The following is a 23,947-nucleotide window of genomic DNA, read 5'->3' on the forward strand; positions in this document are numbered from 1 at the left end:
CGAGCTCTGCATTAAAGCCAACTTGTCCGGATTAAAATGTGAGATGCGTACGTACGGGTAGCATCTTCACGCGCTCGCACACACGTGCATACGCATACAAATGTGTTTCATTGTAAAAAATATATAGAGTTAGACATTGTCACTTCTCATGCGTTCAATGTCCTGCCCTACAGGGAGGATAATTAAAAATTCCAAATTAATCTCTGGCATACGATGGCATACTCGGGGGCAAGTAATTCTCAAATTCCAATCGCCACATTCCCATCCCCTCCCCCACCCACAGTGCAACCTTCCAGACTTACTGATGTTTTCCAATCTTCGTATAACGAATCAGCAACATGCTGCACACCGGATAATTGGTAATCACAGAGATCTGCATTGCGGTGGGCCACCAACGACTGGAATTTGACAAATACTTCCCTCGGCCAATGATGTTACATGCACTTTCATGGTTGGTCCACATAATATGCAAAACGTCCATCAGTTTATCAGCTGAATCCACCATCGCTTGCTCCCTTTGCCCACGATCATACGGTCACCAACCTCCCACATTGCCACACCGACCGGTGAGGACGCGCACAGCCAAGTTAGGAGCGGGAAAAAGCGAAGTGCAAAGTGCGGTGCCGTAAGGGGGTGGGGCAAACAGGCAACAAATCGGTGAATCTGGTCCCACCAAATCGATCGTGCGCCCGCCCGTTCACCTTCACAAAGATCCAGATATTCAGCGCCCGTTCGCACAATGCCACGGCGACGATAACCGTCGCAGCGTAAAACGCAGCAGCGCCTACCCTTGTGTAAAGGCCAAGGCGGAAGTTAGTGTTAAACTACAGAAAATCAACTGCAAATGGGTTGCTACGGAGATCACGCACACGTGTGGACATTTACAGCTCCTTTTCCAGGCAGCACAGTACAATGGATTTTGTTGTACTGCTCGCTGCTGCCCACAATGTGGCCCCCCGCAGCCTGTAACAAGGCCAGTGGTTGACCATACACATGCTGGCCGGGCGCCAACCTGCTTAGATTACGAGAATTGGCCACATTCCAGGTGATTTGGTCATAGGCTACGGAGGTGACGCTGAACGTAAATAAACGGCTGTTAATCGCTTCGGTGCATTTATTGCCCCGTTACAGTGGCGCACAAACACTGGAGGAGGGGTAATGGCGAGCAAATCACCCAGCGCACATTCTTACACCTCTTTTCCATTGGCACATCCGTGCCGTACCAGCGCAGGGCCCTCGCCGGTATAGGTGGTTTTTCATGGGATAATTGCCGAGTCAGAAAAGAGTTGCATTATTCATTGGTGAGGCTAAGAACAGGGATTATTTTCTCACCAATTGTTTTCTGGGTGACAGTTAGATTAAAGTGGGTGGCACGTGACTCGATATCCGCAGACCATAGAGCCAGAGGAATACTGGATGTGGTGATCAGCTTGAACTTAAGCTTGCTAAGAAGCCCTCTTATTCCACGGCCACGAATTTCGAATTATAAGCAGGATGAGTTACTCAACTTAAACACAATTTTAAAGTAAAATTTCTCCTTTCGCTCTCATTGAAGGTGCTCGAAATGTATTATTTGGGAAAAAAATAACGCAGACAAATAATTTATCCTTTTTCAAACTGGTAGAATGAATTTTTTCCAGTTTTTAAAATGTATTCTAAACATCCGTATAAATGTTGTTTGACATAAAGCACTCCGACATGTTGATGCGAAGTGAGCTGCAGAAATGAAACCAATGCTGCTGAAGAGACGAATTCCCAGAAGGCCGTGTGGCCAATGGGTAGTGCAAAAATAAGATATTTTTTTTATGCGGAGACAAAATATGGGAAGGAGGCGTACACTTTGTTTATTTTGTTGCTTACATTATTCATGATGATGGATGCTCAATTTTGATCGTATTTACCAAAAATAAAGTGATTGAGGAATTCCTCTTAAATTTAACTTATGTTAGCTCTGCCTGGATAACCACGACCACCATCACCGCACCGAACACAACCAGTGTCCAGTTCTCACCCTTGGTCGATGAATGAAAATGTCTGGCCGTCCCCTTGCTGACGAGAGTCATTAAAACCCAGCCACGTTCCCGCAGTTACCCGGCGTGAAACTAGAAATTCTGCTCACGTCCCCCCCGGTCTCAGTTGCGCATGAAGCAAGTGAGTGGTGAAACCAGTATCAAACAGATTTGTTTTGTTTAAATGCCGTCAAATTCTCCGAAACGCACACCTGTGTGCTCACGCACACGTGCACACGTGCACACGTGCACACACACGGACATGCGCGGCAATGTTGCGAAAAATAACTACAGCTCCGAAAAATACCGCAGCAGCCAATCGGAGGGGGTTTTGTGCAACGAACAGGATGCACATTTGGTATTCACGCCGTTCTTGGAGTGCAGTGCTCTCACGAAGGCGCTGCATTTCAGACAGTCTGCATTAGGATTGAGTTTCAGAAGAAAGCTAATAATTTAGATATTTTTTATTTTAGCAACAAATTCCCAACCTTTTGTAGGATTTTCGGCTCATTTACATTTCACGGGTGGGATTGACGGTCAGGGTGTCATGGCTGGCGATTGGCTGCAGCGCTATTTCTTCAGGGCGGTAGCGTTTCTTCATTGCGACGATGCCGATGACACGAGGACTTCCGGCATGCGATGAAGAGAGCGAGGGTTGAGATATTGGCTTCCTCAATGCAGACAAGGCTTGTGAAAAAGAATGCCAACATGGGCGGGCGACACAGGTAACGTGATATACACACGCGAGGCTTTTACACTGAACTGCATACAAGTAAATATATATTCACATATACACACGTGTGCGCGTGTGTGTATATGCGTCTATGTATCAGAACTGGTTCAGATATCGCTCACCACTGATGTTAGCCGTGGCCGGGAATCGAACACAAATTGCTGGATTCATCGTACATTGTGCTGACCGTGACACCACTTGCCACACACACCCCGCCCCCCCAACCTCAGTAAATAAATAAGTATGAATCCAGCAACCCAGGTGTCCCATGGTATTTTCAAACAACACGTGATCGTTTTGTAATCATAACAATAAAATGTGCCTATGCGGTGTTGTGGTGAGCTGTTATCAGTCCAGGCTTGACGTGTCCGCCACGGCCCCATGGGTGAAAATGGGTTGTTCACAATGCTACACAATATACCTTCACCGATTCACTGGTAACGGGGTCAGCTTACTGCTATCAGACACCTCTCGATTTGCCTCTATACGCTCATCACACGAGGCGAGCGACGCATAAACAATGGCACTCAGGCATCAGCTGGCATGCTCTTCGTTAGGATTTGAGTGATAGCCGGGATCGCAAGCCCATTTGTTGAGACCAGTGCACTGCAGCGGCATACTTCCTGTGTGTGAAAAGGCTGACGCACTAGCTGACCTGATCGTAATATAATTATATTAAAAAGGTTGACGCGCTGGCTGACCTGATCATAATATTATTATATTACGATCAGGTCAGCCAGCGCGTCAACCTTTTTATCATCATTGAGCTCTGCTATGAAAGAGGACTATTGCCTGAAACGTCAGCTGTGAAATATACAGTACGTATCTTTTTTCCTATTCGGGTTATGTTATTGACGAGTTTGTTAATTCATTATTATACCTGTGCTTGTGGACCGCTGCCAAGGGGATATCGCAAGGAAAATGTCGTTTAATTCTTATCGTAATCAGGCGATTTTTTTCGGGGCAGCATCGATTCGGAAGCTCTGCTGGGAACTGAACCAGACTCGCGGCCAAAGCAAACAAACAAATCCGTGTGATTTTGGCCGACTCAACTTGGGAGGTGCGATACGCAATCAATAGAAGGCTGAGGTGTAACAGCAACATTGTCACGTGACAGCCCTGCAGGCAGCTCAATTATCTCTGAAAAGCGATCAATGTTTTTGCACGAGCTCTCTCAAGCAGGCCTGACTTGCCGGTCCTGATTGTCTGCAATTATTCTGCAGGGGCGGTAGTGGCCGTGAACTCAATTATAAAATGATGAAGCTGAAACTCTTCATCTGGGCGTACAGAATCAGCGTCGTCGGTTACTGAATGACTGGCGAGTGCCAGGAGGTTAAATACCAGACTCGTAACACAATTCAGTTAAATTCCAATCGTTGCCGGCAGCGCAATTTCACCAGGTAAAAGGAATTTCCATTCGATATTCTCGAAGATAGCAGTGGACCACCCTGTGTTACAGAAAAGCCCCATAAAATCCCATCGCAGCACCGCTCTATTTCTACGGAAGCCACTTATCCACATTCTGGGCCAGGTTTGATGTGGCTCAGAGTGTGGAAGGGGCAAATGTCAATACAACAAGATTTCTTCAGAGATAAATACTATTTTTTTTCTCAGACCTCATATATTTGCGGAATCAGGTGAAAAGCTCATTGAATGTGATGTTTTTTGTTGTTGTGTGAGCAGTCATTGGCAACAAGGCCATTACTCGCTCCACCTGCGAGCGAGACTAGGGGGGACAAGAACCTCGGCTCTCAGCTGTGACGGCTCAGTGTCTTTAAAATCCTAAATCACCCGGGCGGCCACCCCGACATATTCCAGGCTTTAACGACGAGAACCAGCGTCTGTCCCGAGTGCCATTACTCGTGCTGTCGTCAAACATCTGTGGCCCAGCGAGAAACCCGCTTCTTTCCAATTTCACAGTGAGCATGTGGGCACCGCAAGGACCGAAACATCATCACCTGTGGTCAACGACGTCACCTGTGGTCGCACCGCTCACGTGTTCACAGCTGAAGGAACGTCTGTCTGCTCGCGCAGGAGCTGCCAGACCATGCATGCGGTAAGCGGCATGCACAGCCGTGAGGTGCGGCACGCCAAGCGCCACGGACGGGGCGCCACGCGAACCGCGCCAAAGCCGTGCCCGGAGTCGAGTGTGCCGCTCGAGTTGTGCCGCTCGAGTTGTGCCGCGTGAGTTGTGCCGCGTGAGTTGTGCCACGTGAACGGTGTCGCACGGCGAGTGCCACGATGGCTTTAGCCGCCTGGCGCCGGTCGCGCGGGGGCCCGTCGCCGCCTTCGCCCGGGGGTTGCCGCGCGACCGACGCCGACGCTTCGCCGTGCCGACAATCCGCCCGCGCCACACTCTGGCCGCGTCGCGCGTTACGTCTCGTGTCTCCCGGTCGCGCTCACTGCCACGTGCCGGGCGAGCGGCCGGCTCGCGGCCCTGCTCGCGCCGTCGTCAGCGCGGTTTATCGACGGCGACCGCTGTTGCGGAGCCGTCCACGGCGGAATGATCCACGTCAAGGGCCTGATGCAAAGGTGGGGGCGTGGGGGTTGGGAAATGGCGGTGGCGGAAAGCGAAACGGTGAAATGGACGGAGCTGATCAACGCGGGAAAGCAACGTGGGGGCACGTGACTCGGCACTGGGAACCCGCGTGCAAACTGGGACCCTGGATACAGGGAGGTCGAAATAGACCGGCGGCGCAAGTGCAGGCGGCCGAGCGCGCGAGGTTAATTTATCTTATTTTTAAAAACGCGTGTATATATAACGCGCGGGCCACACGCACACAAGAACGCCGCCACCGTGTGCGCTCGACGCTATATTTACGAAGCGGCGAGAGCACACGTACCGGCGTAGGAATAAACGCATGGCGGTTCTCGGCCGCCGCACGCCGCACTGCGCCGAACACCACACTGCACGTCGGCCCCAGTGCACCATGACCTCCAGTACCGGTCGGCCCCGTCCCAGCAAACAGTATCAACCCCAGCGGCGATTCTGCATTTCCCCCATTTTTTTACTTATCTTTCCCCATAATTGACATTACCAATACCCCCCAATTGTGTGTTTTGTTGAATCAAATGCTATCCCCCTCCCCCCCACCCTCCCCGCCCCCCCCCCGCAGTCGTGTTCCTTTACCTGTAGTTACTGGGAGACGGCCTCTTCTCTACTGCTGTGTTGCACTGTGGCGACAGGGTTGGATAAGACTGCTCACAATCTACGTAGAGTCCATTAAGAGACGGGCGATTAGATGCGGACGCGAGGTGGCGCTCACCCAACGCGACAGCACAACGCAGCGGGGCGGGTAGGGGGGAGACAACAGCTGCATTGTGGGGGAAAGGGGGAGCCAGTGGGAGGAGGGGGTGACCTGTGGGACCTCTCTCCTCTCCCCACCCACCCCGTGGGGCAGTGGCCGGAAGGACGGATGGCGTCTGCAGTGTTTGTCGCTTGAGCGTGCCGGAATTCTTGCCACGCTGCACGGCAATGCGCAAAGAGACTGCGGGAAAATTATGTTGCCGCTTGCTTACACCACCCCACCAATCAGGCAACCAATCAATAGCCTCGCCAACTAATAACACGAGCCAATAATTTATGCAAATTATTCAACCAGTAACCCAGCCACCCACTCCACCCAGCCAATCGGATAGCCAACTAATAACACAGCCAATAACGAAGTTAATCATTCAGCCACCAATCCAGTTCCCCACCCAGCCAATAACCCTGACGACACAACTGCCCAGTCAATTGGTAACCCAAACACAGAGCTAAACATTCAGCCACCAACCCAGCCACCTATCCAATCAATAACCCAGTTAATCACCCAAACAGCCAGTTAACCAATCAAGACACGCATTCAGCTTTGCACCCAGCCAATCGATTATCTAGCCATTCACCGAGCTTATCGCTGAGCTACCTGAGCAGAAGTCACTCACCCCCTCAGATGTTCACCAGCCAACCCACCCATCCACCGTACTACACAACCACTAAAACACATGAGCAACCTGCCCACCCACCCTTCCAGCCAGTCTCCCACTCACTCGGTCACTTATTAGTCTGGCTGCCTGCTATCTCTCTCAGCTGATCCCAGCTTCTGTTTCTCCCCTCTGAGCGGGACTCTACTCCATCCTTAACTCAACCTCCACAAAGAGGACACGTAATAACGCAGAGGCAGATGAGGGGGTGGGGGAGAGGAGGGAGTGGGCTTGGAGGAGGGGGGCGGTTGCAACTCCGCATCACGCGGGCCAAATTTAGACTCGGCGTGCGGAAAAGGCTGGGTCAGCACGGTTAAAATTCCCCCGTGTGAAACGCCGCCACTGCAAAAGGCACTCGCTGCTGCTGAAGCACGCTGGCGCGCCAGTGGAGTGTGCCGCCTGGGTTAAAAGCGGGCGCCGAGCGGTTGGCGTCACAGCATTAATTTGGTTAGAAATCGCGGTCGGTGCAGGCCAATAGGAGGGTTAAGTGGAAGCGTTCGCGCGTTAACAGGGTGAGTTGCTCGCTGTGCGGCCGGCTCGCAATCCCAGATCATCGACGACAGAGGCAATCGTTAAATTGTCAGTTGCGGTCGCATCTCCAAATAATTCATCGGCCAAGCGGCCTCCGGCCCCCTGACAGAATGCCAAACTCCGTTAAGGCACAACTGAATAGTCTTTCTCCGGTAATTTAATTTTCAACACTACGAAACTGCAAAAGATACAATGGAATACAACTGTGTAGTAGTCGTAAAAAAAAAAGGCGTTAATTTCAAGTTACTGCGGCTTTGGGGATGCGTTAAGGGTAGAACTTACGTACGTAGAACTTCTGTAGGGTACAAATGAAGGTTGATTTTAAAAGTTTGTGTTTGCGGTTCAGGGAAGAAAGGCACAGTCCGCGAGGTGACCTTCAAACGTTTTACTTAACAAACATGGCGGGTGCGAGCACATCGGTCACCCGCGCGACCCGCACACTCTGACGCGCCACAATATTCGCCGCCACCCTATGTACACTTCACCGAAAAGTCAAAATAAAAAGACGTCAACTAAAATAAATAAAACTCAAGAGTTCTCCACTTTCGTATTGTTTCGTGCGTTTTTTCCTTCGTTGGGCCTTGACTGGGCCGGCGGCGGTCGTCTGCCGCCAGCCGTCGCTGCTTGCACCGCTCTGCCCTCAGCCGCCGCCATCGCGGCCACCACCGCTGCCCCGTCCATGGCCGACGCGTTAAACATGGCCTGCACAGCGGCGGTGACACCGTCGGCCGTGGCGCCGTGCCTCTGACTTACTTTGGGGCTGGGGGCCTTGGCTCGCAGGCCGGCGCGCGGCTTCCCGCGCCGCGTCTGCTCGTGGTCAAACTCGAGGTCCTCGAGGCGCTGCGTGAGCGCCAGCTTCTGCTGGATCGCGGCGCGCAGCAGCGAGTTCAGCGTCTTCTTCTCGTCCTCCGCCGCCGCCAGCTGCCGCTGCATCTCGTCCAGCTGCGACACGTACTCGTCGCACCTGTCGTCACGCCGTGGGGGTGAAGGCGGGAGTCGGAGGGGGGCGGGGAGTAGGGAGGTCGGGGGGCGGGTGCAGGCAGGCAAGCGAGCGGGTGGTCGGGCGTATGCGCACATGTACACAAACGCAGGTACACGCACGCACGCGCACACACGCACGCGCACACACGCACGCGCGCAGACACACGCACACGCGAGCATGTGAGCAAGCGAAGCGCAAGCGCGCGTTCGAGATGATCGGAGACCCGGGCGGGATGGGGGGGCGACACGCGGACCTACGCGCGCTCGCCGCAAGCTCGCGGAAGATGGGATGCTCGCGAAAAACGTGCGCGGGGGCGGCGCGGGTGGCAGTGGGTGGAGTGTGCACGCGCAGGCCACACGCACCACATGGAGAAACAATGCAGGCTCGAGTTATTCCGACAGGCACCGACAGCGGGCGTGGTCGGAGGTCCCAAGCTAACTCACCGGGACCGCCCAGCGTTTCTGCCAAGCGTCAAACAGGCACGCTACCACGATGGACAACGGCACAATGCCTGCAGCTTTGCGCTGCTGTGATCACGCACCGTAGTTCCCCCCCGACTTAAATAGCCGTGAAACTGTATAAATGGGATCATCCGTGTAAAAAATCTAATTTTATAAGAGCCGTATACCAAATTCTCGGCGTGTATCGTCCATCCATGGATAAAAGAAGATTCTTACGTTCATGATACAGTGCATCGTGTCGTGCACGTGAAAACATATTTACAATTTGTAAAAACTGTATGCGAATGATAAAGATGAAGCAAAAAAATGAAAACTACTAATGAGAAAGGAAAAAGAAAGCAGGAGATGCAACAACACAAACGAGACGATAAAAATGAGACAAAAAGGGACTCGCATTTTGAATCCAATCCCGACACCCAAATCGTGACAATTCACCGAATAGCGAGGTGCACAAAATGTAACCGGACCATGCAACAGCAGACGCAGCAGCAGCACACAAACCTGCAGCCCAACTTCAACCTAACAGGCCAACTACGTCCGATTAAGGCTCAACACACCCCCTCTCTTCCAAGACATGCCAAGTCAACAACAGCGGCTGTCACCGTGGAACGGGTGGCTCAAGATCCAGTAACATAGCGAAGGGGGCCAACCAACAACGAGGAGTGGAGAGACTCGTGGTAAATTTAAACTTGCCAAGGACGCCGTTAACGGGGCTTTGAAAGCCACGGCCAGAAGAACTGTCAGGTGCATTCAAGCATATGCTGGTCCCCGGCCATAGAAATGCAGAATTGCCGCCACCTAACCTATAGCCACTAAATGAAGACGTGCGCCACTTCCTGACGCTCGCTTTTGCAGGGAGACTCGTTGAGTTTTTGAATCTCGGTTCACGTGTCACGTTCATGGGTCAAAACAAGATCGTCACCATTAAATGCAGCCTCTTTGTCAATCGACTGCTGGATTAAGTGCAGAGACCGCTCCAAGAATTGGCCATGCCAAGGGAGCAATGGACTAGCAGAAAGAAGCTCAGGGACACCCACAAAGAGTGGCATCGCCTCACACTCCTTCAAACATAATCACACCGCAATTCTTAGCTCTGAAGTCCAGTAAATATATTGGCAGGGACACCACTGAGCGGTTGCTTCTAAGTGGCATTAGGATGTATACCGACGCTCGCCATAGGAATATAGAATTTCCACAGCTGGTTTCGCCGTCACCGAGAGAGAAGCAGCGACTCACGGTCACCCCGTGGCTCTTCACTCCAAGATGAACAAAACTGTTGGCGGGGAACTGTCAGCGGTTCCATTTAACAGCCACGGCCAGCAGTCAGCTGGTCGCCAGGCGCATTAGGCTCCGAGATACGCGGCGCGGTGCCAGGAGTAACGGGCCGGGAGGGCGAGGGGGGGGGGAGCCGACGGCGTGATCGATGTCCTCTACCGCTCTGGCTGTCATCTCGCAGGAGAAGCTTGGACCAACCAGAAGGTTTCAGGACTTCAGCTGAACGAATTTAAATTGTCTTAAAAAACATTTCTTTGGTTTTTTACCCCAAGTTTGTTCCCCATCGTGCCATCGGCGACATGGCACGAGACGATGAATCCATTCGGATCCCTCGCACAGAGGTGCGGAGAACCGGTCCGTGGAAGAAGATATCATGGAACTGCTTCTGAAATCGCTTCAAGTGACCCCACCATCCACACTGGGGAGCAGCACTCTTCCACCGCGCCCCAAGAGCAATTCCATCAATTTTCACGATTCAACTCAATCATTAATGACGAGAGAAAGCAGATGGGTATGGACAGGGTTTTGGACAGAATTGGTTCACAGCCACAGATCGGCTGCAGTGCTAGCTTCAGGGCTCCAGTCAAAGTGTTTGGCTCTCCAGCGCTGAGCAGCGGCCGAGACAGGCCGGGCCAGTCAGCATAAGGGCAGGGAAAGGGCGGGACCGGGTGGAGGGGGAAGGTGCGAGGGCAGGCAGGGAAGGGCAGCTCTGTGTGAGGGTACCTCGTGGCGAACATGGCGCGTAGCGAGGAGAAGGTGGCGGCGTCCTCCTTGAGTGCCTTGAGCTCGTTGCGCAGCTTCATCATCGTCTCCGTCACCATCGACTTCTCGTTGTCGTACTTGCTCTTCAGGTTCCCCAGCGCCACCTCCGCCGTCTGCTCGGTGGCGACAACCACCAATACGGTTAACGAGAACCGGGACGTACAGCGGATTCACCGAACAGAAATTGAAATAGACTACGTTTTCGTTGTTGTCGATTACTTTAAAAAGGTGGCCACCCGGACATCCGGTCTCCAGATGACTGGAAAACCCCTATAAGGCACACCCAACGTGTTTGATAAACTGGTCGGTACAACATGCCCTTGGGTAATCATGTTATCTGTGATCTGATTGGAAGCATTATTTCTGGTTGTCTGCATGTAAAAGCAGGGATCAGAGGAGCCTCAAATTTGGGTATATTATAATTGTTCTTATATTTTTAGAACGAATGCTGGCCATGATTGCCGGCAACAATTGCCTGGAATTGCCTGAGTTTATTATAGCCTTGAGGGGGTGGGTGATCAGGGTGACCGACAACCAGGTCGCGAAGCTGAAAGAGGGCGATTAAAATTTATAAGTACGGACAACCAAATACCCAAATTCGCGGATGCGTCACAAAGCGCGGTTACAATGGGCGAAACGTAGACACACGCACGTCATGCAACGGATGAGAAATGGACAAACGAACAGGATTATTACCAGATGATAATTCTTAAGTGGTGATAAATACTTGGCTCAGTCAGCATGCTTTTAATGCTCAGGCCCGGCTGCCGACTCCACCATTAAGGAAATATGCTCTCAGCCACGACATAATTTATCTCATGACATTGTCCCTGCAGTGCCACTCACACACCCAGCAAGCAGTCACCACCAGCACCTGGCCAACCACATCCACCCAACCACCCAACCAACCAACCACCACCACTACCTGGGCAGCCACCAGCAACAACAAAAGTTCGGCGAGCCCACCTGCTTGTTGGCCTTGAGCACGGTTCGCAGAGTGGCGATCTGCTCGCGCTTGGTGCTCAGCAGCGACTTGAGCTTGAGCATCTCCTCCAATAGGGCCTCCTTGTCGCGGTCGCACGTGGGCGCCAGCTCGTGCGCGGCGGCACGCTGCAGGCTCAGCTCGGCGGCGCGCTCCACGGCGCGCTGCAGGTGCCGCAGCTGGTCGCGAATCATCCCCACCAGGCTGTCCACCGTCATGGCCTCCCGTCGCAGGGGCTCCACGCCTGCGGAAACGCAAGCGCGGAGGTTTGATTGGTGAACCGTCGTGTGGCAATACGAGGAGGTGGGAGGGGGAGCACAGTGCGGGCGAGGATGAAGATGAGCGGGGTGAAGCCGGAGGCATCGGAGGAGGTGGTGAGCGTCAGGTGAGTGGCGACATGACTTTGCCGCGACTCACCAGGTCCATCGGCGATCGGCTCCGACACGGGGCAGCACGGCGCGGCGACTGTTGCGGCAGCAGCGGCGGCCGGCGCTGTGCTTCCCTTTCCTCCTTCCCTGCCACCCGGCGGTGCAGCCGCCGTTGGCTCCGAGTCACCACTTCCTTCCTCGTGCTGCTTCACCGCTTTGTGAGGCAGCAGCGGTGAGCACTTGCCGTCGGGGGCCTGGCGGGGGGCGGGAGGGCACAGCGGAGATGTCGCACACGCGCAATCAGCGGTGGTCGCTGGTGGGGCAACTGCTGTTGGAAATTGAAAGCATGGGGTCAATCGCTCGTTGAGAAGGTGCGGCGCCAATTCCCCCAGTTAAAGCTCGCTTAGTGGGAGGATGCTCATTATCCTCTGCCTTACCCCGCAATGCTCAGATCTTGGAGCCTTCATCCAGCAGTGGATGGGTAAAGGAGCCGTTATTTATTCAGCTTCAGTTATCACCACAACTACAGTGACAGATGTGGCAGCTTGTGTAGTGCAGTTGATTGCGGCAATGGCCCAATCTGTCAAACTTTACTTGCGTTTTATCATTATTGTTACTGGATGGGCTTAAATCACAACCAGCTGAATGGTGAGGCTGAAGGCCGGGCAGGGTGGTGGGAGGGAGAGCTGCCAGTGCGGTGGCTCCACCAACCATCCCATCGTGCTAGGTCACGTGTCAGAGACGGACACATTTCTTTGAAACAATCACGCTCATGTGTACGTGAATAGTTCTCCACAGACTCTCCTACTACATTACTGTCCCCATCAGCCTACACGCCCCTCTGCACTGACAGTTTACATCAGATCGGAAATCACAAGTAAAAAAAAGTTTCCAATTTCTCAGTTACGTCCTGCACTTCCAGTAAACAAACCCAATGCATAAACAGCACGAGAAGAAAGGCAAGCCAAGAGAGGTAGGCGGTGACACACACACGCGCAGAAAGCGAGTGCAGGGCCGGATACTGCAGGGCCGGATACTGCGTGGCCCGTGAGTGAGCGACAGCAGTTCCCGTGAGTGAGCGACTAAGCGAGTGAGTGTGCGAGCGATTGAGTGAGTGACATGCAAGTGCGTGCGTGCGGGGAGGTGGGAGGGGAGTTAGTCAGTGCCGTGTTGTGCGTTACGCGTGCCAGCTCGGGAGCGGCTCCTGTGGCTCCGGACTGGCTCTGAAGTCTACGGAGGTGTTGGATTGCTAAGAGCATGCGTGTTATGCGTGCCATCTTGGTGGCGGTCGCCGCCGCCGCCGATCCGCTGCCGGCGCCGGTGCTGCCGGCGCCGCCGCCGCGCGAGCCGCGGCCCTGCCGGTGGAAGTCGAGCATGACGCGGTTGGGCGTCTCGTTGTTGCACATGCACACGTGGTGGTAGAGCGTCGCCAGCTCCTCGCTGAGCGACAGCAGTTCCTCCTGTGCCACATTAAGGCCGCCCTGGCTCTCCGTCGCTGTCTTGGTCGCGCGCTGGCAGCACAACAGCGAGGAGGGGGAGGAGGGGGAGGAGGAGAGGAGGCAGAGGTAATGAGGTTTACACCATTGGAACCTCATTTGCCAGTAAAAATATGATAAGTGGTTTTGTTGCCAGATAGAAGGGTAAAAAACCACTTATCGTAATGAGGTTTATTTGGAGGATCGGTACATTGGGAGTCACAGTGGGGTGGTGCGTACTTCATTTGTTTCGACATAAAGAGACGCAGATACATATGGCATACACAAAAACAAAAAAACTCCGTATAGGCTTCACAGACTTTTGGGGCAAGTGCTGTTACGAACATCTAAGACTGGCAGGGCATACGAGGAGATGGGTGGTCAGCACCACGCCAAACTGCCTTTGTTTCTCAAGTGGCGATGTTTACACACTGCATCGGGTACTCATTTGACCTACGGGAGGTCCAGGATCGATTCAGATAATCGTCACTGGTGTTGGCCATGAGCAGGAATCGAACTCGGGTAACTGGGTTCGTAATGTAGCAAGCTACCCACAACTACAAAGCTGCTCCACAGAGACACAGAGACATACAAAGGCAAATATATACACACGACCACCGCCACCCATTCTGTAGAGACACAATAATCTCTGGGTCCGTTCCATCTCTCGACTTGCTGGTTCTCAACTTTAAAAATTCATGAGCCTGTGTTCGACCAGGAAGGCTTTGTACCCACACCCCCGCTCCCTTAGGAGAGATTAAAATAAATGAAATAATTTAAATACCGCCGGGGTGGGGCGGGGGGAATAAAAAAAATCGCAGTGGGCGCCCAGACCTGCAATCCGAGCTCTCACCTGGCAAGAGCGCTCGGCTCGTTTCATTCGTAACCTTGCGCAGGGAAATACAGTCGATCGCGTCGCTAAATCGGCGCCAAAAATTTCCGTCTCTTATACGCAGGCCTTAACAACCAATATTATGATTTATAACTAGTTTACTTTGCGTAAGACAGTGTAGGTATAATGCCAATCACTCCCAATCAACCAGCATTCAACGCAAATTATTAATATCTCTTCACCTGCAAAACTGTCCTGTTGATGTCATGGAACCTACTTCAGGACCCAGATCAGCAAGCTTTTTCACTCCAGGAGAGCTGAGATTTAGTTAAGAGCTGATGATGTTGGATGTAATCTCCCGCAAAACCTCGTCGATAAATTGTCCTCCATTTTGCTGAAAAACCAAAACAACTGCCATATTTACCTATTTATTTTTTTGTTTTCTCCACCAGCGAGTTTCGTGTTACCTGATGAGTCGAGTCATCGCATCGACGATCATCAAAAGAGATGCCAATGACTCTCTACAACTCCTTGCGAGGGTTCCCCGCCCCCACGCGGAGGGACACATTCGAGGACACCGTGCCGAACAAACGACACAAGGCGCAACCCCAGAACGCCGTCGCACTGCGAAAACATAAGCGGGTCGGGCTCGCGTATCCGGGCCGTGTCGCGGCTGCTACCTTGAGCTCCTTCTCCAGGGCGGAGATCTTCTCTCCGCTCGCTCGGCTCGCCTCCTGAAGCGACGTCGTCTGCTCGCTCAGCAGCTCCAACTCCGCCTCGAACTTGACCTTGTCCTCGACGCAGCGCTCCTTCAGCTCCGTGCACTGCTCTCTCGTCACCTTTGTCATCGCCATCGGCGGCGGCACACAAAGACGAAAGGTATAGGAGCAGCCTTGCAATTGCTCGCTCACGCCACTGTTGGCAGAAGAGCCCCCAACTAGACGGGCATTTATTAATAATAATAACCTCGATTTTATAAAATGCCTTTCATATCGAAATATCTCCAAGCGCTGTACGTAAAAATAAAAACTACACTCACAAGTATAGATAAAATCTGAGCGAAATAGAAAGCTGATAATAACAATATCAACGACAACTCCACTCGAAATGCCAATAAAATGAAGAACACTCTATGATAAAAGCGAATAATAATGACAAAATAATCAGACAACAGGAAAAGCCAATGCATAAAAATTGGCATGACAAGTAATGCCTCCTTACACCGCAGGACCGACGCTGACCGTTGTGCCCCACCGGGGGCCATGCTGGCGGAATTCAAGCCCCACTAGAGGGCAATTGGTCGATACTTCGATGCTGGCCAAACGTTCTTAGAAGAGGTGGGATTACCCACACTTCACCCCAGCACAAGCGGCCTGCTGATCAACTAACTGTGGTTGTATACTGATGGTTGGATGGGGGGGGGGGGGTAAGCGCATTTAAAAAAACTAGCCCATAGCTTCAACTGCCGCGCCGGGAGATACAATTGAACCGGCGACCTACGGATTGCGGGTCCAGCGAGTTGACCGTTAACACCACAGCACCATCCCAGATCGCAGAAAAAAATCACATTAAATTGGTTCTGCACTTAATTTGGTTATTACCAAGTAACAAACATTGCTCTCAAGGATAGAGCGGTTAGATATGTGCTACCCTCTACTGAGTGGACCAGATGCCACTTGAACAGATCTCAGAAGGAGTTCTGTGACATCACCTTGATGGTTGATTCCAAATAAAAATGTCTTGTTCAATACGATGCCAGTAGCGCAATTGACATATAAACAGTGGCAAGAAAAACCGACTGACCTTGAGCTCACTGCGCAGGTCGCTGACCTCCATGACCGCAACCTGGTACTTGCACTCCAGGATCTCTGGCCCGTTAATGTCCACCTCGTAGTATCCATCGCCCTCCTCCACGGCTCCATCCCGCTCGTCCTTGGTGGCTCCTGCGACAGCGTTCGCAAGGCACACGGCAGCCCAGCGATGAGTGCGAATGCAGCGATGGAATTTGCTGACTGTGTCTTAACAGCAGGGATTTTGTAAGTTCAGTATAGTATGAAAAGTAAAACTGTCAATGTAATTTCCTGCTCAAATGAGCATCAAGACAAGGTGGTGCTGATCTCTTGTTTACAGAACTAAGCCGGCAGTGTTGAAAGACGTGACTCCAAGTCATGTCAAGCTGATTTTGTTTAACCGGGTGAGAACTCGAAAAAACAAGGATGAGCTTCAAGGGTGTCGCCGCCGACAGCAAGATCGAGATGAAACTGGGTGATCGAGCGAGCGCTTAAGCGATCGAGCTGGCGATCGTCGCGCGACCGTACCAGATTGCGACGGCTCGCGCCCACGCTGCGCCCGTGCCTGCAGCTGCTTCATGGTGCCCACGTGCTCGGAGAGGCGCGCGACGCGCTCGCGCTGCTCTGACAGCGCCCCCTTCATGTGGTCCAGCTGCCGCTGCGCTTCCTGCAGCGTGACGAGCAGCGCCGCCTTCTCCCGCTCCATCTGCCGCGAGCACGCACATGCGCACACACACACGAGCCATCATCCACCGAACGACTTTATCAGTCGATCCACTGAAGCAGGAGTGGCGAACCTATCCCTTACCGAAGGAGGACTTTCAAATACCATTGGTGGGCGACCACAAGTTAATGCGCACAGCTCAGCCACTGACGTGACTGCGAGAGGCCCCATGGAGTGACAGAAGTGATGAAGACCGCTACAATAAGAAACGCAGTGTTGTTTCCAGGTTCAAACAATTCACCCTCCAGTATCTGATTAGTGCTACCAAGATGCTTGCATGGACGGGTGAATATCGTTTGTTAGGTCCGTTTTTAATTGGTCGGTCCCATGCGGTTGGAGGTCATATAAAATGAAGTAGTGGTTCGGATAAGGCCTACCGGGCAGTAGGTTTTCCCACCCCCGCATGAGAGATAGCAGTCAAACAAACTAATGCTTGTTTTTTTCTATTGGCATTTTGGTGACCCAGGCCACTGTTGGCCACTCTTGCAAAATGAGACTCATTCTAGTCTCTTGAGTTCTCACCTGGCTGAACAAAATCAACTTGAAAATTTCAACAAACCAACATGATATTGAAGAATCGCTCATCAGGAAAAGGAAATTAATATGAAGTGATATATTCTGTGGGGTGTCATCGTAGCACTCGAACGATGTCCTGGTGGTGGAACCAAGAGGATGGACGGATACAACATGAGGTGACCTTCGCAATGAGTCATGTAGTAACTATCGCAGAAATATCATGTTCCTTTGTGCGTGTGATTCTGCATTGGCAGTGGTGCATAAGCACGAACAACAAAAAACCTGGCACATTCGTCAATAACACAGCAGACTTAAAAGGAAAACATATTTACAAGATGTGACATTCCAGGCAATGGCTGTTTGTCATAGCACATAGAAGACCATTTCTCTGAAGGGCGTGTGCTTGGGTTCTTGTGAAAAACATCAGCCACATGCAATGCTTACAAAACTGCGGGGACACGGCACTGGCCTTCAGGCACTTGCTTACAGGCACGGTCAATTAATCAGTCTTTTATTTTACGTGACAATATCACCCCAATAAAGTAAGCGTCAGTGCCCATTACAACACAATGGGAACGGTACGGGGGGCATTGAGTAACCGGAATGAAACCCGTCACGACCTCAGCAGCTAACACCGACTGTGCAAAGTAAATTACAGCCACGCGCCAAATAAAGTGCAAGCGTGCGCAACGAGTACCAGAAGAAAGGTAAGTAGTAAATAAAACAATTAAGTAAAGAAGCAGTTCGTTTCATTTTAGATTTTACGGGCAGGAAAGTCTGAAAAGATGTGTCTTGCATGGACCATGGAACTGCGAGACATGCGCGTTTCCAATGTCTGGTGGCAGCGGGCGTGTTCCAGATCTTTGGGGCTGCGCTCGACGAAGCCGTCCCCCAGCGTCGGGTGAAAAATCGTGAGCTGGGCAAGTCTTGCCCTTCCCGTTGAACAGACTGTATTGTATGTGCCCGATGATGGGAGATGCCGTGTTGCAGGTAGTTAGGGGCCAAACCATGCAGTGCTTTGTAGGTTCGGAGAGCAACCTTGAATTGGATGCGGAAGTCGACCGGTAGCCAGTGCAAGCTGCAGAGGGTACATGTAATGTGTTCAAAACGGCACTAGGTACTTGCCGGCATGCACTAAACACTTGAATTTTGATGTGGAAGTCGACCGGTAGCCAGTGCAAGCTGCAGAGGGTACGCGTAATGTGTCGAAAACGGCACTAGGTACTTGCCAGCATGCACTAATCACTTGAATTGGATGTGGAAGTCGACCTGTAGCCAGTGCAAGCTGCAGAGGGTAGGCGTAATGTGTTCAAAACGGCACTAGGTACTTGCCGGCATGCACTAAACACTGGCCTACAGAAACTAGGAAAAGGTATGTGCTCATCCCTTTTGTGGTAAAAACATCTTCAAAATCATATTTCATTGCACCGGTTACTACCGCAGGCGTGCTATTGCAGTCATGTTTGAGTGTCGCTCCTATGAATTTCAGTTATTTATTAACGCAGCCCAGGCGCTGCCGATTCCAGGTTTTTTTCGTGCCGTCAAATCTCCTACGAAAGGGAGACTACCTTTCTCTTTTATCTTTTATTTGTATCGTTTTCAACACGGCACTTGACAACCCAGTTTAATCACCATTGGTCGCCCCGACCTCAAACCCACCATCTCAGCGGTGCCAGCTCAGCATTCTGACCCTTGAAGCCACCCGGCCACCTCTGCTCCCTGAAGCACCCCCTTAACAGACAGGCATGCCAGCTCCTCGTTCATTTTTAATTGAAATAAACAAAAATACTTCCTGTGCTCTCTTTAGACGGCAGCGAACGATCTCGATGGAGGAATTCGGCCGTGACCCACGCGACAGTCGTGAGATCGTTCGCCCTCTCGGCAGAACGCTGTAACCGCCGCCGAGCCGGCGCTGCCTTCAATCGCCGCCTTTCCACAGCCGCGCGAGGCGGGACTGCAGGGGTCACCGCTGACAGAATAAATCCTCATTGCCCTGCTCATTAAACCCTACATGCGGGCCACTGCACGGGGGAGGGAGCGTATGCCGCATGCCGAGACGGTTGATCCAGAGCGGCCAATTTAGAGTTTATGCAGCGCATCGCAATTCCTCTCCTTCCGTGTGGCAGGATGATTGGCAAGGGTTCTGTGTCTATGTTGGTGGTGAACCCGTTGAGGGCTACGGGAGCGGTATTGTGAATGTCTGAGATTCCACCAGAGAATGGACCGAGCGTCAGGCATTTTTGCACGATGTGCCCTGTGGTTTTTGGCTGCGGCGCTTCTCATCTCCTGGACATCTGTGAAAAAGAGCATAATATTTAATCGCTATAGACGCCTGTGATCCAGCCGTTCGAGGGTGAGGGTCGATGGATCACACAGAGATTTGTCAAAGTCCAAAACCAGCTGGGGCTGTGGCAAGGGGACGACAGTACAGCAAGTGGGTTCGGGAACCCATCCCTGCGGACCTTTGAGGGTGATCCCCTCGTACACATGGTAAGTTTTCTCCAGGTAGTCTGCTTTCCTCCCACATGCAGCAAAACACCCATTGAAGAGCAATCTATCGAACATCTCGAAGCAGAAATCTTCCTGAAAATCTTGAAACGCACCGAGGCCTTTCTGAATAAACAAATAAACCGACTGGCATAAATGTGCCTTATAAACACAAACAGAATGAAACTGGAGGATTCTCATGCAAGAGGGAGGGAGTGGCAAATCAGTGCAGTCCTTTAACAGAGGCTACAATCTCTGGACAGTGTGAATGCACTCAAAAGCACTCAGACTCGACACAGGGATCTACATTTTTCATGAGCGGCGACGCTGATACCACCGCAAATACTAAACGCCATCAGTGCAATCGCTTTGCAGATTATATAAGCACAGCTGTTTGGGGGTTGCGCATCCTCTAAATCCATGATCACACGTAACACATCAAAAAAGTCATTAAGAGAGACTGACTTCCTGCTCAAATGAGCACTTGGGCATTGGTGCTCATCATCCGTTTACAACCCTAAAGAAGCCAGTTGTAAAAATTCCACATTCATATGGAAGGGGTGAGTTGAAACTAAACTAAACTATTTTTTATGTGACCAGGTAAGGCCCACTGAGCTATATAGCTCTTTTTCAGAAGCAACCTGGCCACAAATGATAGCTCACCAAAGTGGCTGAGCACGTGGAAATTAATTGCAGCCAACTACTCTAAATGCATCTTTCTAAATGTGAAGGGAAAAACTGGAGGACCCGAAGAAAAATCCACACTACAAGAGGGAGAACAGGCAAATTCCAAATATACAGCGTGAGGGTCGGGATCGAACCCACGACCTCCTGCGTATCAGGCAAGGTAATTAACATCTCACCATCACAGTATCCCCTATCCTCAGGACAAACACCGTTGACTTCTACGCAGAGCGGAACTAAATTCATGGACCATGAGGGATGATGGGCTGAATCAAAGCTACCAACCAGGATTTGAATTCACAGCCTTCCGATTGTGGGCCGTTTGCTCTACCGCTGAGCCACTTGGAATAACAACGCATGCGCTGCTTTATCATCCATAATCTCAGGAAGCGACGAGCTGGTGGGGATCGCTCACAACAAATGGTGACCATCGTGGGCTCAGCAACGGCACGTAACAATGTGAGCGGTGCTAGCGGCCGTGATAGTTTACTCGGAATGCCCCTTTGACTTTGGCTATTTATAGCTGCTGTTTTATTATTCGCAAGCAGCAGCAGCGGCAGTGCTTCAATACTGCTGCATGCTGCAATATTTACTGTGACTGTGGCACAAAGAAAATCAAATCAGTTTCCACTCGTAGCGGAGAAAAATGAACGGAGTAACTGCGCTGGGTGGCGTGTTTTTCTTTTCACTCGTCAACACGTCGCACCTTTCTTCTAATGGAAACGTGTGATTCCATGCGTAATTCCGTGCAGGGGCCAGAAATTCCGAGCCAGCCCTGCCGAGATCCTTTGGTCTAAATTCGGATTCCAGCAGCGTCTGATTAAACCAGGTTCTCAAGTGTAGATTTGAAGCTTTCGTGACTGCAAGGATTAATATTCTTGGATTTTTTCGGTAAAGTACTGAAAAAACCCAATAATATCTCACGTGTAGCTCTGAGTTGATGGTCTCAGCCCGATGGTAACCAATGACCGCACACAAAACAAAACCTGCTCACATAAAAGTTTGGATCAATTCCAGCTCTGCGAGAATTAAAATATCGGGTGTGACTGGTCATGTGACAAATATTATCCTAATACGCAGAGGGGGTGGGGAAATTCTACCCTCTACTGTGTTGACCAGAGGACACTTGAAGGGATTTAAAGGAGGTATTTCTGTCATATCAGATTCCAACACGAATGAGAAATCTGAATAAATACTCCCCTCGCATGACCTGATGCCGGTAATACAATTGGGATAAAATCGCGGGGGGAAAAAAACAATAATCAGATTTTGTAACTGCTGATGGCGGCGTTTTAATTCTCGTTCCATTCCCCCCGAGCGGCCGCGATCATGTCGCCGTCGCTGGATAGTCGGCTGGCTCGGACTCCGGAGAATTCCCCAGAGGGAAAGGATTTGCTGAACCGCAGCATAAATCTTGCACCTGGGACGACGGGGGAGCGACGGTCGGTAATAAATGAGGCAGGAGCAAGAGGAGCGGCCGACAGTGATTTGATCTGTGGAGGACCCGCAGCGCTGACCTGTGGTGATTATGCCTCCACCCGTAATCGATGTCCATTCAATTACACAGACAAAACTCAAAAAAGATAGCGCGCACACACTTGTATTGCCATTGCCACAAAAAACGCACGCCGAGAAACATGAAAATTGGGATAAAAATACATTTAAGCTATCAATCGGGATTTATATTAAAGTAAGATGGTGCGTGAGAGGACATCCCCCGAGGAGATGGAAGAGACGAAATTGGCTCGTGTTGCAGGCGTTTGGTGGAATGTTGCATTTTAGAATCGTGAGAAGTAACAGCGGCTTGGGGAGGCCTTTATTCAGCAGTGGATAGACCACGGCTGATGATGACGAAGATAACGACGATTTAAAGGGATGCAACTGAGAATTCAAACAGAATCACAGATCGCTGATGAACGTTAGTGGAGCGGCAGCATCTGGCAATTCCTGTGTGAAGTGACATCACAGCTGCTCAAAGCAGTCTGAGTATTTTCAACATGGCGGTAAACAGTGTGTGGCATGTGCTGTAGAACAACAGCATTGTGTAATGAGGTTTCTCGTGAAATAAAGTGGTAAGTCATTAAGTGGCTGAAAATATCTTAATATATAGAGGACTGCAGAGCTTGGGCAATTGTTGGCATTGGCTAACTGCCTGGGTACTGACTTGCAGCTTGCCTGTGGTTCCTCAACGGTTGTGAGATGTAATTTTCATGAATGAGGGCACAATAAAAAAAAGTCAGCTGATATTTCAAGGGGGTTTGACTATACAGTCAGGAGCAGTGCTGCTCACACTACACTATAAACTTGGCCACCGGAGTTTGATTCCAGTCGTGGCTAACATCAGTTGAGAGATATCTGAACAGGTCCTGGGCACACCCACCAACAACCTGCATTGTGGTGAAGTATGGTGTATGGTCAAAATAACCCTCATGTTCAAAGGGGCATAGGGAGGCCTTCATCCAGAAGCAGACTGACAAAGGGTTGTACATACTCGCATATACAGTTGGTTAATCAGGAGGTCTCGAGTGGTGGGAAAAAGTACGAGCACCCCCATTCTCTTCTAAAATGCGTGTCCAGCATGGAAGAGTAGGCCAAAACTCCTTCCACTCGAGAGGCTCAGCAGAGCTTCTAGTGGAAGCCTTTCTGCCAACAGTTGCTTCAGCAAGCGGTTGCAGGTTTGCACCCACCTCGCATATATTGTTATTACGATGATCTAATCCCCTACAGTTAAGCGAGGGGAGGGTGGCACACGGGTAAACACGTGTGCATTAACATGACGGTCACGTAGGGTGACCCCGCACGGCCTTCTTGCAACGGAAAACACATAGCGGGGGCGGTGGGGCTGCCGTGTGGAAAGGGCTTAATCCCTCCGCTTTAGCGCTGAAGAGTTCCAGAGAGTTCCACAAACAAACCCCACCGCCTCCGCAGCGGCCTCCGACGCCGAGGGGCTCACACACGACTTGCTCGACGTCGATGTCAGCACCACCCGAAACCCCAACTCTCCCTGCGACTTAAAAAAATATGTTTCCCCTCTCTCCACAATGTTATCCTGATCGCGCTACCCACGTCGAATAGTGAGACAAAGAATCCGTTCTAATCTCTCGCAGGACGCTGCAGTCCCGTTGTGTTGGAGAACGGCCCTCAGAAGAAGATGGAGAGCTTCACTTTTTGTTTTTTTCGGTAAAGTCACGTAGGTAAACAATAAAACAAATTAAAATTAAAACAACTAAATTAAATCACGACGTTTCGGGCGCAACACAAGACGGACACACAGGAAGAGGGTTAAGATTTCCCACTCGCTATCTGTAAGGTTTATCGCGTGACCATCAAGCCAATGTTGTTAATTTGGAGAGCTGGAATTGTGCCGAATCAA

General features: G+C 51.2%; 1 protein-coding gene across 6 annotated transcripts in view; it reads right to left on the reverse strand.

The window, feature by feature from the left end:
• LOC133351742 (protein bicaudal D homolog 2-like) overlaps positions 1-23,947 on the reverse strand; it is a 55,933-nt gene that overhangs the window by 7,875 nt on the left and 24,111 nt on the right. For 2 of the 6 annotated variants that reach the window (XM_061567214.1, XM_061567213.1), the window contains exons 5-12: positions 16,692-16,869; positions 16,177-16,316; positions 15,054-15,212; positions 13,254-13,577; positions 12,116-12,320; positions 11,683-11,942; positions 10,678-10,829; positions 7,990-8,200 (exon numbers count right to left, since the gene is read on the reverse strand). In XM_061567214.1, the coding sequence (XP_061423198.1) occupies positions 7,990-8,200; positions 10,678-10,829; positions 11,683-11,942; positions 12,116-12,320; positions 13,254-13,577; positions 15,054-15,212; positions 16,177-16,316; positions 16,692-16,869 (1,629 nt within the window). Of the gene's footprint in view, positions 1-5,119; positions 5,264-5,872; positions 5,917-7,989; positions 8,201-10,677; positions 10,830-11,682; positions 11,943-12,115; positions 12,321-13,253; positions 13,578-15,053; positions 15,213-16,176; positions 16,317-16,691; positions 16,870-23,947 lie in introns of all 6 variants that reach the window. The other 4 variants (XM_061567209.1, XM_061567210.1, XM_061567211.1 and 1 more) reach the window with 4 other exon arrangements.

The sequence above is a fragment of the Lethenteron reissneri genome, chromosome 38 (genome assembly GCF_015708825.2).
Source record: "Lethenteron reissneri isolate LAM-NWPU_2019-01 chromosome 38, ASM1570882v1, whole genome shotgun sequence".
Taxonomy (NCBI): domain Eukaryota; kingdom Metazoa; phylum Chordata; class Hyperoartia; order Petromyzontiformes; family Petromyzontidae; genus Lethenteron; species Lethenteron reissneri.